General features: G+C 31.3%; 1 protein-coding gene across 1 annotated transcript in view; it reads left to right on the forward strand.

Moving 5' to 3' along the window:
* The window catches only part of EYS (EGF-like photoreceptor maintenance factor), a 159,548-nt gene extending 152,421 nt beyond the window's left edge, over positions 1 to 7,127 (forward strand). Inside the window, 1 exon segment of the mRNA XM_028097634.2 lies at positions 6,942 to 7,127. Coding sequence (XP_027953435.2) covers positions 6,942 to 7,127 — 186 coding nt within the window.
* The last annotated feature ends 6,172 nt before the right edge of the window (positions 7,128 to 13,299 follow it).

The following is a 13,299-nucleotide window of genomic DNA, read 5'->3' on the forward strand; positions in this document are numbered from 1 at the left end:
AGACTGAGAAGGCCCCATGAAAACTCAGTGGGTGCCTGTGCAATGTCATGTCACCAAAACCTACCAAAGAGTAGTCAGTCCAAACTAAGAGCTGGACAAGTGTTCACAAGATTTTGAAAAGGTGACTCAAGGAAAATTGTGTTCAAAGATTGTAGATTACTGTGACTTTCCCAACTCATTTTTATTTAGGTCATCTGAATGTTGAAACTGTGAGAGCTATGCTTGTCCTCTTCCAGTAGAATACTCTTTTAGACTCACCAGAGAAGTGAGAAAATTTCTTTTCTCTTTGGATCAAATTGGATCACATAATCAAAGGATTCCTAAAATATTTCCTTATTCTTAAAAGAAAAAAATAGCATTTGGGAATTTGATGAAAATAAATTGGGAGGTCAGAGCTGATACTATACCTATGTCCCTGTCACAGCTGAGGAGAGATAAATGTCCAGTGGTCCCACAGTAGTGCACTGTTTGTGGTCTAGGGTCGTGAGCTTTTGTAGTGAGAGTATTTTAATTGGATTTTGCCGTATTTTGTGTTTGTTCACAACTGAGCCTCCAAAAGACCACCAGACAATTCTGTTGACCAAGAGAAACTAATTCTTTTAGATTTGCCGCAATAATGGAAAACAACACCTAATAGAGTCTTACTAGTGTCTCAGAGGAAGAATTTATGGAAAGATGTTTATATGCTCTAGAGCCTTAGTTGTAGGGGGTGGGTACTTATAAGGATTGCTTAGAGTTCATGAATAAAGCTTTGTACTGGTGGACAGAATGTGATGAGAATCTTAAAGTGAGGTTGATGAACAAGCTCTTATGCTTGGTAAATAACTTATTTTAGTTGATTCACAGTCTTACTTTCCAAGAAAAAGTATTTCATGGAGCAAAGAGTAAGTTTTTTTATATATATTTTTCTCAGTATTTTTAAATATAGGACAGGAAATTTGGTTCATTTCATTTCTCATCTACAAAGACTAAAATTCCAAAAGTATTCTTTCCTTTCTTTGTGTTAAAAAATGCCCTCTCTTTAGGTCTTTTTAAATGCAAACACTTCTGGAAGGAAAGCACATAAATATAAGTGAGTTCTTTTTTTTTTTTACACTTTTCTACAAAAAGGTTATGCGATTATATATTATTATGAGTTACTGGGGACAGAGAATGCTTTTAAAACCACATAGAGGAAACAGACGGACACTAAAAGTTGGAATAGGAAAGATCTTTACCAGATTTAACTATTTCAGTATTTTTTTACTAGGTCCAAGCCAGTATAAATTTGGATTCTAATTCATCCAAATATGTTTTTATTTAGCTAGGAATATAACCAAGGCATTCTTAATGTTCCCCTCACCTTAACTGAATTTTAGATAGGCTTCTTATTGATTATAGACCCCTGATATCCTTTATCTTAGAGCATTTACTTCAGGAAATTTGCAATTATAAATTCATTTTCTGTCTCTCTGAAATATATGCAAATAGACTTTCCCCCTCTTGCCAGTTTTAGCACCCAGGAACTGTCTTTCTCAAGGACCTGGGAACTATTTCTTTGAAATGTAAACATAGAGAGAGATGTAAATGTAAACACCCTGTGAGAGAGAGAGTAGGAGCCTAACTTCAGTGGGCACCAATTAGCAAACACAGAAGGCCTACTAACAAGGCAAAACCTTTGCAAACTCAAGAATAACTCAATGTTTCTTACTCATTTCATTGATCAGTCTCTCCCCTAATTTCTTCCAGCACTTTTCCTCTAGCTAATGCCAGCACTTAAAATCTTTCTTGTCTTGTTTCAGCAAAGTAGAGTTCCATCTCTCTCTTCTATTGCAATAGTCTTGAATAAAGCCTTTCTTTCTTGTTGAATTTTGTCTAGTGCAATTTTTACTTTGACAAATACTTTTCTAAGAATCCAGGTTTCTACATATCTTATAAAGAAGTCACTCACTCCTATGGGTGAAGTCTCTTTACGGATTGATTGATTGATTGACTGATTGATTGATTTTAAGGCTTTTTTTTTTTTTGACAGAGAGATAGCAGAGAGCAGGAACACAAGCAGGGGGGAGTGGGAGAGGGAGAAGCAGGCTTCCCACCAAGCAGGGAACCCAATGTAGGGCTCCATCCCAGGACCCCAGGATCATGACCTGAGCTGAAGGCAGATGCTTATTGACTGAGGCACCCAGGCACCCCTATGGATCTATTTAATTGACATGGGCCAACAAATGGTAAATATGTCATATATTAGGTCTTAGAGTTTCTCCCCTTTGGTATCTCTTTACTAAGTGATTTTACCAATATAATATGGAAATGGCAAAATAATTTATACAAAAATATGATTTTCCATGGAATGATAGCATTATTTAGTCATTTACTTATATATACAGAACATTTTTCTGAAGTATGTTGTAAATATTCTTGTAGCTTAACTTCTAGTCAGCCCAAGTTAATTTTGTGTGTAGTATTGTGTTACCTACCTACATCAGTAATAATGAATTCCCATAAAAGGATTTTCTAGTACTGTTTTACTTCTCTTCTCCTTGGGAAGAAAAGATTATCTATTGCCCAGATTTATGACTATATTACATTTCCTTATCGAATAAATATTCTTTAATTATCAAGAATAAAATAAAATCTCATTCCATTTTTCATGTACATTTTTAATATTGGTTTTTTGTACAATTACAGATGTTAATAATTGATTATTAATTATAATATAATTATAAGTTAACTATTATAAGTTGATTATAATAATTAGTATAACAGTAATCACATATTAATACATGTAAGTGCTGAACTTCCCAGAGTAATTTCTCTTACTCTAATCTTGAACATACAGGAGTAGATTTCAACCTTTCTTTCTTTCTTTTTTTTTAAATCAGAATCCATTGAAAATCTGATGAAAGCTAGAAACAGTTCTCTCACAATGACTTATGCACACACAAGCACGATGTTTTGCACAAAATTTCAGAGGGTTAATGGATTTATTGAAGTAGATTTCTTGATTTTCCATATATTCAAAAATTGAGAAATCTTTCCCCTAAATGTGCATTGTAGATTCAACTTTGTATGTACCCATTGATATAATTTACTGTCTTAAAAGGTTTTCTGGGAGATCTTTTCTTATGTCTAAATTTAATTAAAGAAAACTAAAATTTTAGTAGAAGACTAGACTATATGAACAGATGAGAAACACTACTGAAATACCAAATTAAGTATTTTTCAATTGCAGCAATTACTTGCAATGGTTTTGAGAGATAGTAAATAATTGCAGTAAGAAAAATTAACCATCTTCAACATGTACTAAAAGAGTCTTAACAAAGCTTTGAGTGTAATTTAGGTGTTCATATTATAATCTTTACACCAAGGATAGTATTTTTTTATATATTATTTTGAGGAAAATTCATTAGACAAGTTTTCTTTTAGTTCTTTCAGGTTTTCTTAAATCCCAGTAATAATTATTTTGAAAATAAAGCAAAAAAGAAAAGTATATTTCTTTGTGGAGTAATAGTTTGCCATAGTCTGATCCCTGCACTATTATTTGTTGTTGTTAAAACATTATATTTTCTAAGATTTTATTATGTATTATTTAGTGACCTAAATTTATAATAACTGAAAATACAAGAAGTCTTTAGTGTATGGCATTTTTCTCTTCATTATAAAATAACAAATTATGCATTTTTTAAATATTTTTTAGTAGAAATTGAGAATTAAGTATACACAAGTCTTCACAGACTCTAGGCTTTCAGGATGATAAGTTGGTAGTGTTTAATTTTTTCCTTATGTGTATCGAATCATCTCAGACTATACTAAAAAGATGCAAACAAACAAGAAAAAGGTATAGAAACCCAGTATCTGGGAAGCATTGGTCTTTAGCAGTTTGTATGAGCCAAATGGGTTAATCTATGTACTCCTGACTAGGCCCCCGAAACAAACAACATAACCAAATAGGAAGATGGAGCAGGTGCTACAAGTAGAGACAGTCAATGAGTACAGAAGCTGCTGTCAGAGACATAGTATCAAAGTCTGAATAATAAAAAGGGGATAACCACAAAAAATGGCCCTGTCCTGAGGGACTACACTTGACTCTGCAGGCCAGTCTTCTTCCACTTTTTTGAAAACCTGTATAATTTCCCCTCTACAAGCAGACCATACATACAGACAATTTAACAGGACTATGCATGCTGAAAATACAATGATAATATAAAATTCAACACCTAAAAATGAATAATCCTATTAAAAATGGGCAGAAGACATGAATAGACATTTTTCCAATGAAGATGGCCAACAGACATATGATGGCCAACAGACCCATGAAAAGATGCTCACTCATCATCATGAAATTACATCACTGATCATCATGGAATTACAAGTTAAAACCACAGTGAGATATCACCTCACACCTATCAGAATGGGTAAAATCAATAAGGAACAACAGGTGTTGGTGAGGATGTGGAGTAAGGGAAACCCTCTTACACTGTTGCTGGGAATGCAAACTGGTGCAGCCACTGTGGAAAGCAGTATGGAGGTTTCTCAAAAAGTTAAAAATAGAACTATCCTACTATCCAGCAATTGCATTACTAGGTATTTACCCAGAGAATACAAAAATACTAATTTAAAGGAATATGTGCACTCCAATGTTTATAACAGCATTATCTACAATAGCCAAATTATGGAAAGAGCCCATATGTCCATCAACTGATGAATGGATAAAGGAGAAGTGGTATATATACAATGGAATATTATTCAACCATAAAAATATTGAAATCTTGTCACTTGCACAGACATGGATAGAGCAAAAAGTATTATGTTGAGCAAAGTAAGTCAGAGAAAGGCAAATACCGTATACTTTCACTCATATGTGGAATTTAAGAAACAAAACAAATAAGCAATGGGGAAAAAAAAAAGGGAGAGAGGCAAACCAAAACACAGATTCTTAAATATAGAGAACAAACTGATGGTTACCAGAGGAAGGTGGGTGGGAGGATGGGTTATATATATGATGGGGATTAAGGAGGGCACTTGTCATGAGCCCAGGGAGATATATGGAAGGGTTAAATTACTATATTGTACACCTGAAACTAATATAACACTGTATGTTAACTAACTGTAATAAAAATAAAAACTTCAAAAAAAATAAAAAGAAAAAATTGAAAAGCTTATTACAAGAAATGAAGAAAATGTGTGTGTGTGCAGAGCACAAGAGGAATTGGATTGTAGAATGACTAATTAAATTGTATTGCTTTCATAATTGAACCAAATCAACTAAGAGGACTTCCAAAGTAAACAAGATAATGGAAGGCATGCAAATTCAAACTTTCCAATACAATCTCTACAAAACAGTACAGACCAACAAGGATTAAAAACAAAATCATTAATCACTTGTGCTTATGTATGTATTCTACTTCTGGGTAATTTGAAGTTTTGGTGTTTTGTATTTTCTAGTCATGTTGAAGGAGGAGAATTTATATGTTGGATTTGTATATAGTATATTAGAATAATTGGAAAATTTGGGATAAAATTTATTGGTTATAAAATATAATAGTATATCAAAGTTAATTTCCTAACTTGATTATTTTACTGAAGTAATGAAAAGATAATATCCTTGTTTTTTATAAAAACTACACACTAACATAATTGGGTTGATAAAGTATAATATACTCACAAATTTCAGAAAAAGCTAATAATATGTGTATATTTGTATACACATATTATTATACATTTATTATTAAATAATATATATGAAGAGAGAGAATAATGTAAGTTATAAAATGTCAATAATTATTTCTTCTTCTGTAAGTGCTAATTTAACTTTGGAAGCAAATTTTAACAGGACTGCTTTGATTTAAGGAACTGTACAACAAATCCCCCTGCATGTAGAAAATGATTACACGTTCAAACAGTAAGGGATAAATATATTTTTCTGAAGCACAAACACTCAGACATACAAACACATGTAGAGAAAACTGAGGGATTAAATTTATAATATTTTAGCTGTAGGCTAAGTGTAAATAGCATTTGAAAAAAAAAGTATCTGTCCATGCAAAGAGATGTTCTCTTTCCCAGTAGACTAAAAATTCTTAATTTACTAGAGCTCCAAATAGAAAAATGGAGAAAGAAATTCTCAGTTGACTCTTACTCAACAGAGATTAGATTTCTATAAATCAGTGATCTATCACCAAAGGATCAGACCATGAAAATAAATTTGTAATCATTGCAGCCATTGATGAGAAATAATTTATTGGCTATAAACCAACACCATAAAGGAAACAAAAGTATTGAGAGGAAAAAAAAAAAAAAAAGGAACTATCAAAGTTCTATTGTGGTTTTGAATTCACTTCTGAGATTTAGGAAAAGATATGCCTGGTTTTAAGCTGTCCATAAGAGATGCACTTTGGCAACAAAATTTACTTACTCCTTTAAGGTAAATACACTGGGCGTATTTGTGAAAGACCTCTAAAATGGTTAAAATGATATATATTTTTTAAACAGGTAAAATTATGACTTCCATGTAAATATGGAATAAAGATATGTTAAAGATTTTATGTAATTTATTTTTATGAGTCCAAATAACTCACTGAAGGAGAAAAAACTAGTGATAAAGGAAAGAGTTTTTCATGGATTCTGGTTATCAGTAGAATGCTAGTGCCACCATATCAGCTAACATATAAGCAATGTCTATAAAATTTTGATTCAAATTACATTAAAAATATTTTAAAACAACTGAATAATGAATGTTGATTTATTTAGCTTTTTACAATATATATATTTCCATCATAAATAAACTGAATATGACTGTTTAAAATGATTTTGAAATAAATCAAAACTGAGTTTATTTTATCTTTGTTAAAGGAAAACATGAATTTAATATACAAAGGAAAACATGAACTTCAAACTGAAATGACTGTAATATTGTAATGCGATGGACATTTACAAAATTCTTTTTTTTAATTTTTTTATAGATGTGTGCAAATGAATGCAGTTGTTTGACTAAGGAAGACAATAAGGGATATCGGTGTCTATGTATTCCAAGATGGTCTTGCAAAATGTCTCTGGAAAATACAACTGATTATGAAGAAAGGGGGTGTCAACATGAAGCTCTTTGTAAAGATGAAATTAATAAATCCAGGTATTTATGTATCATTTGAACAAAGAATATTACCTATTTATCAAAAAGTTATAATTGTACTGACAAGTCAAAAAAATGTTTTTAAATGATTCAAAAATTCTATATATTTCTCAGTGCTCATCAAAAAAATGTACTCTTGGGGCACCTAGGTGGTTCAGTTGGTTAAGTGTATGTCTTAGGCTCAGGTCATGACCTTGGGGTCCTGAGATTGAGCTCCTCATCCAACACGCAGCTCAGCAGGGAGTCTGCTTCTCCATTCTCCCTCTGCCCCTCCTCCCTAATACTCTCTCTCTTTCTCTCTCTTAAATAAATAAGCAATTTTTTTAAAAATGTACTCAATTCCCTTTATGAAGTATTCAACTATCTCTCACACACCTCCCCTCTGGCAAACACCAGTTTGTACTCTGTATTTAAGAGTTTGGGGTTTTTTTGTTGTTGTATTTTGTTGCTTTCTAATTTTGTTTCTTAAATTCTACATGTAAAATCATATAGTATTTGTCTTTCTCTGACTGACTTATTCCTCTTGTCCTTATACCCTCTAAGTCTATCCATGTTGTTACAAATGGCAAGATTTCATTCTTCTTTATGGTTGAGTAATATTCTGTTTTATATAACTTCCATACTGTTTTCCACAGTGGCTGCACCAATTTGCATTTCCACCGACAGTACATAAGGGTTCTTTTTTCTCCACATCCTTGCCATATTAGTTATTTCTTGTGTTTTTGCTTTTAGCCTCCTGAAATCTTTTTTAGTACTTAATGATAATGTTTTGTTGTTTAAAATGATTGGCATTTATATCTCAAACATATGCATATATAGTTATTATATATTATTTATATAATATATATTCTATTATGTATAACAACATTAGCACAAAAAAAGAGGGGAAGAGAGAAAGACCTATAGTAATAATTTTTCTATATCACACTAGAATTAAATTAGTATCTGTGATAGATTAAATCTGTGGTAGATCTGACATGTTAAGGTATGTATGGTAAACTTCAGAGCAACTATTAAGTAAATAACTCAACTAATGTAGTAAAAACAGCATTATAGATACTAAAAATTTGCCCTACAAAATATTTACTTAATACAAAATGAGTAGTATCAGAAGATTGGAGATACAAAAACGACATGAGATATATGGATAACAAAAATGAGAATGACAAGCATAAATCCAACTATATTAATAATAACATTAAAATAAAATGGATTAAAATCCTATCAAAGGCAAAGATTTTCAGGTTAGATAGTTTCTGGATATAGACAGTATATACCATCTATAGGACACACACTATATACTTAAATGTACAAATGGGTTGAAAGTAAAAGGTAAAAAAGATATACCATTCAATCAGCAACCATAGAAAGCTGGAGTATCTCTATTAATATCAGACAGAATATACTTTAAAAGAAAAAATGTTTGATGCAAAAACAAACAACATTTTAAAATGACAAAGGAATCATAAGAAGATGTAGCAATTATAAACATATATGCACTTAACAAAAGGAACTCAAAATACATGAAACAAAACCTGACAGAATTAAAGAAAGAAATGGCCAATTCAATAATAATAGTTGGGAAGTCCAACACTCCACTTTCAGTAGTGGATATAACATTTGGTAGATGAACAAAAGTATAAAAAAATTGAAGAACACTATAAATCTATTAGAACTGGCAGGTAACTATAGAACACTCCACTCAACAACAGCAGAATGGCATTCTTCTGTAATGCACATTGAACATTTTCCAAGATAGATCATATGTTAATACAAGCTGTAATATATTTAAGGGGATTATAATAATAAAAAAATATGTTTTCTGACCACAATGTATTGAAATTAGGAATCAAAAACAATGAGCAATTCAGTAATTTACAAACATATGAGAATTAAATTACACACTCCACATAAGTCAGTGAATGTACAAGGGACATTAGAAAATCATTTAAGATTAATTAAAATAAATAAAAAATTCATAGGATGTAGGCAATGCAACATTTAGACTAAAAATTATAGCTGTAAATGCCTGTGTTAAAAAAAAGAAGATCTTAATCAATATCCTAATCTTCTACCTTAACATAATGGAAAAGGAAAAAAAAAATTAAATCTAAAGCAAGCCAAAGGAGGAAAATCATAAACTGTAGAATGAAATTAATTAAGTAGAGTATAGGCAAAAAGAGAATATCAACAAAGCCAAAAGTCCATTTTTGAAAGGACTAACAAAATGAATAGGCCTTACCAATGCTAAGAGAGAGAAAAATCAAATTACTAAAATCAAGAGAGATAAAACATTACTTAAATTACAGAAAGAAAATGGATTATAAGAAAACACTATGAAAAACTGTATATCCCAAAATGTAGGTAGCTGTGATGAAATGCGGACGTTCCCAGAAAAATATGAACTACTAGAACTGACTCAAAGGTAATAGAAAATCTGAATATATTTATTACAAGCCAAAATATTAAGTTAGTAATTCAACAAACAAATAAAACTTCACACTAAGAGATGTTCAGTCCTAAATAGCTTCCCTGGGGAATGCTAGCAAACATTGAAGCAGAATTAAAAGAAATTATTCACAAACTCTTCCAAAACTAAATGAGGAGGACACATTTTTAAACATTCTATTAGACCGGTATTACCATGATAACAAAACCAAAGACATCACAGGAAAACTACAGACCAATATGTCTTGATAATCTGAACACAAAACCCCTCAATATAGTTATAGCACAAAAAATGCAGCAACATATAAAAAGATTATACATCATGGCCATGGGGCATTTATCACAGGAATACAAGGTGGTTTTAACATCCTAAAATCAATTAATGTAAATGTACCATGTCAATAGAATAATAGCAATAAAGGATAACACATAATTCCAATAGTTGCGGGGGGGGGGGAGACATTTTACAGAATCTAACACCCCTTCATGATAAAAACAATCGACAAATGAAGAATACAGTGGAACTTCTTCAATTTGATAAAGTATTCTGAAGAAGAAGAGGAAGAATAAGAAGCAGAAGCAGAAGCAGAAAAAGCAGCAGCAACATAATTACATTCTGTTTAATGATGGAAGAAGACTGGAAATGTAAATGAAAACAACATAACTGTTTCCATCTGCTAGTATCAATAATATGATCAAAAAGAAAGATTAATAACAAGTACTGGCGTTGGTGAGGATTTGGAGAAACTGCAACCCTGATATACTGCTGGTGGAATGTAAAATGGTGCATGCAGGTGCTTTGAAAAAGTTCATCAACTGATAAATAAAATGTGTTATATTTATACATGGAATATTATTCAGCAATAAGAAAGAATGGATTACTAAAACATGGCCACAGTATGGATGCACCTTGAAAATCTTATGCTATGGGAAAGAAGTCAGTCACAAATGACACATGCAGTAGAACTAAGTAAATATTAGTGTAATGAAACAAATGAAACAATGATTTTCAGGAGTTTGTTATTAAAAGTATTTTTTGTTCTGTGATATAATTGCATTTTTTCTGACTTTGTGTTTCTTTGTTTATGGTAAACTTTTCTTGATACTCAGAAAATTTTGGAATCTTAAAAATAATCAGTATTGTTATGGCTTTTGACATTGTCTCATAATTAATACTGAAATAGAGCTTAACAAATTTTGCAAATATAAGTACTTCATATAAGTTTAACAGTTTTTATATCAGTCACAAAATCTAGAAATTTACATAATATATCACCTACTGCAATAGCAAGATATGCAAAATCTTAGAAGCAAATTTCCAAAGATGCTCATGTTCTCTACAAAATGTCTATTGCATAATTAATTTTAATTAAAAAGAGAAAATAATAGATGTTCTGAACACAAAATGTAGTCCATGGATTTAGATATTATGCCTTAATCTGGCCAAGATAGCAAGTTATCAAGTTAATTCACACATTGAATGCTATACCAATAATATTGCTTATTATTTTAGAAACTAATCAACAAATTCAAAAACCTATACAAAATAATAATATTTTATAAATAGCTGATTCATCTTTGAAAAGAGTTATTCGGTGGGACTTCATGTACCATCTGCTATGATAACTATAAAATCCATATGGTGCCACAGTGAAAACAAACAGTGGGCCAACAGAGAGCTTTGAGAACAACTCATGTACATATAGGATCTTGATATACAAGAAATTTGCCCACAGTTTAATGGGAATACACTGAAAACTTTAGTAGAAGAATTGGGAAAATGGTTCACTATGGGTTCACTACAAGACCGTAAATAAAACTGGACTACAGCCTTACACCTTATGTAGAAGCAAACTCTGAATATTCCATGAAGTCTTTTTGTTGCGAATCATAAACATTTTTCTTTCGAAATGTATTCTATATAAATGCCATTTACAGGGCATAATGGAAAAGAACTATTTTACACAGGTTTGAGTATTACCACATTTTTGCCCTAAAAAGTTCAAAAACATTTTTTGGGAATTTGGAAAACATTAATGGGAGGAAAAAATTTCACCAGCCATTTTGTCACTCTGGACCTAGTGTAGTTTTTGTAATTATGGGATAGTAACTTGGCAACACCAGGCCCAGACTGTAAAGTGTTCATAGCTTCAACCCATTTATGAAGTTTAAATTTATGCCCAAGTCACCAGTCCCTACTATCAGAAATATCATAACAAAATGAAATCTATTCATTCATATATTTATTAAACATTTGAGTACTCCCTTATTAGAAAACATTGGGCAAAATGTGAAAATGATATCTGATACCTGACCCCAGGTATCCATAGATGAATTAATGGTCTCCTCAGAACACATCTCATGGTTACTCTATATATCATTTAGAAAGTATCTTTTTATATTACTAAATTAACTATTATTTCCACTTTCTAAACATACAAGTAGTTTGTGTTATAGCAATGAATTTTCTGCCTTTCTTTCTGGGACCTTTTTAAAATAAACCTTTTTCTTTCTTGAGCTATTTTTTAAAAATTTCACATTTTCCATGAAATGCTAAATATAACCAAAACACTATTTTTCAGTTATAAGCAAAAGTTCTATTTTAAAGTGTAAAATCTAAAAGTCCATGATAAAATCAAGTATAGTTGCAAAACCTATTTCTGTAGAGTCAGGAGGCTTATATAATAAATACAGCTTTATGTGAATTTGCCACAGAAATATATTTTGATTATGGTTTTCTTAAATTACTTCTGAACCAGGAAGTCTGATGATTATTAATTTCTAAGACTATGTTAATTTTTGCCATGATATTGATGACTTTTTAATTAAGAAGTTGGAATGTCTTGTTTTGTGTTTATTTTAATATTTATTTATTTTAGAGAGCACGCACACGTGCATGCACCTGTGAGAAGGGGGAGGGGCAGAGGGAAAGAATCTTCAAGTGGCCTCCCCCTTAGCATGGAGCCCACTGAGGGCTAGATCTCAGGAACCATGAGATCATGACTTGAGCAGAAACCAAGAGTCAGATGCTGAACTGACTGAGCCATCCAGGCGCCCCTATTTTTAATTTTGGATGTGTCATGCAAACTTTTCTGAGTCCCATGCAAAAGTTTTGTTGCATGTTACTTTCAGGAAAAAAAAAAGAAAGAAAAAAATGGAAAGTGAGCTGCATATCAATATGGCTTATTGTATGTCCCCATGTATGTGTATATATTTTTGGTTTTCAGTTAGTCTTGCTACCACTAAACAACATTTCTCTAGTGACTAGATCCTTTTGTGTATTGCATTTACATGCATATATAATTTTTTCCTTTTTAGTGTCCCCCGGAAAATGAAATAACCTTGCTTCTTTAAGCTTTATAGTAAAATGATATAGAGGTCATTAATTCATTTAAGCAATTCTAAAGTAGATACCATTGTAATTCCATACCCATGCCAAAAGTTAATTATAATAAACTTCATTAAAAGAAGCACTTTTGTATCATTAAGTTTCAACTACAGTATGGGTTGAAACTTAGCTAATATATACATAATTATCTCCCATGTAGCTTCTTTTTAAATTTTGGGTGCAAACCAATGTATATGTTACGATATAAAGTCAAAGTTTGACTATATTATAGCTTCAGGCTCTATGACTTTTCATGCTTTAATTTCATATGTCAAACAATAAAAATGTATGCATGTTATATGATTTTGTGCTGCCTGGGCCAGATTTTTTATTTTACTTTATTATATCTAAATAG

The sequence above is a fragment of the Eumetopias jubatus genome, unplaced genomic scaffold (assembly GCF_037043125.1).
Source record: "Eumetopias jubatus isolate StellerSeaLion01/CBP00866 unplaced genomic scaffold, mEumJub1_p1.0 scaffold_6, whole genome shotgun sequence".
NCBI lineage: Eukaryota > Metazoa > Chordata > Mammalia > Carnivora > Otariidae > Eumetopias > Eumetopias jubatus.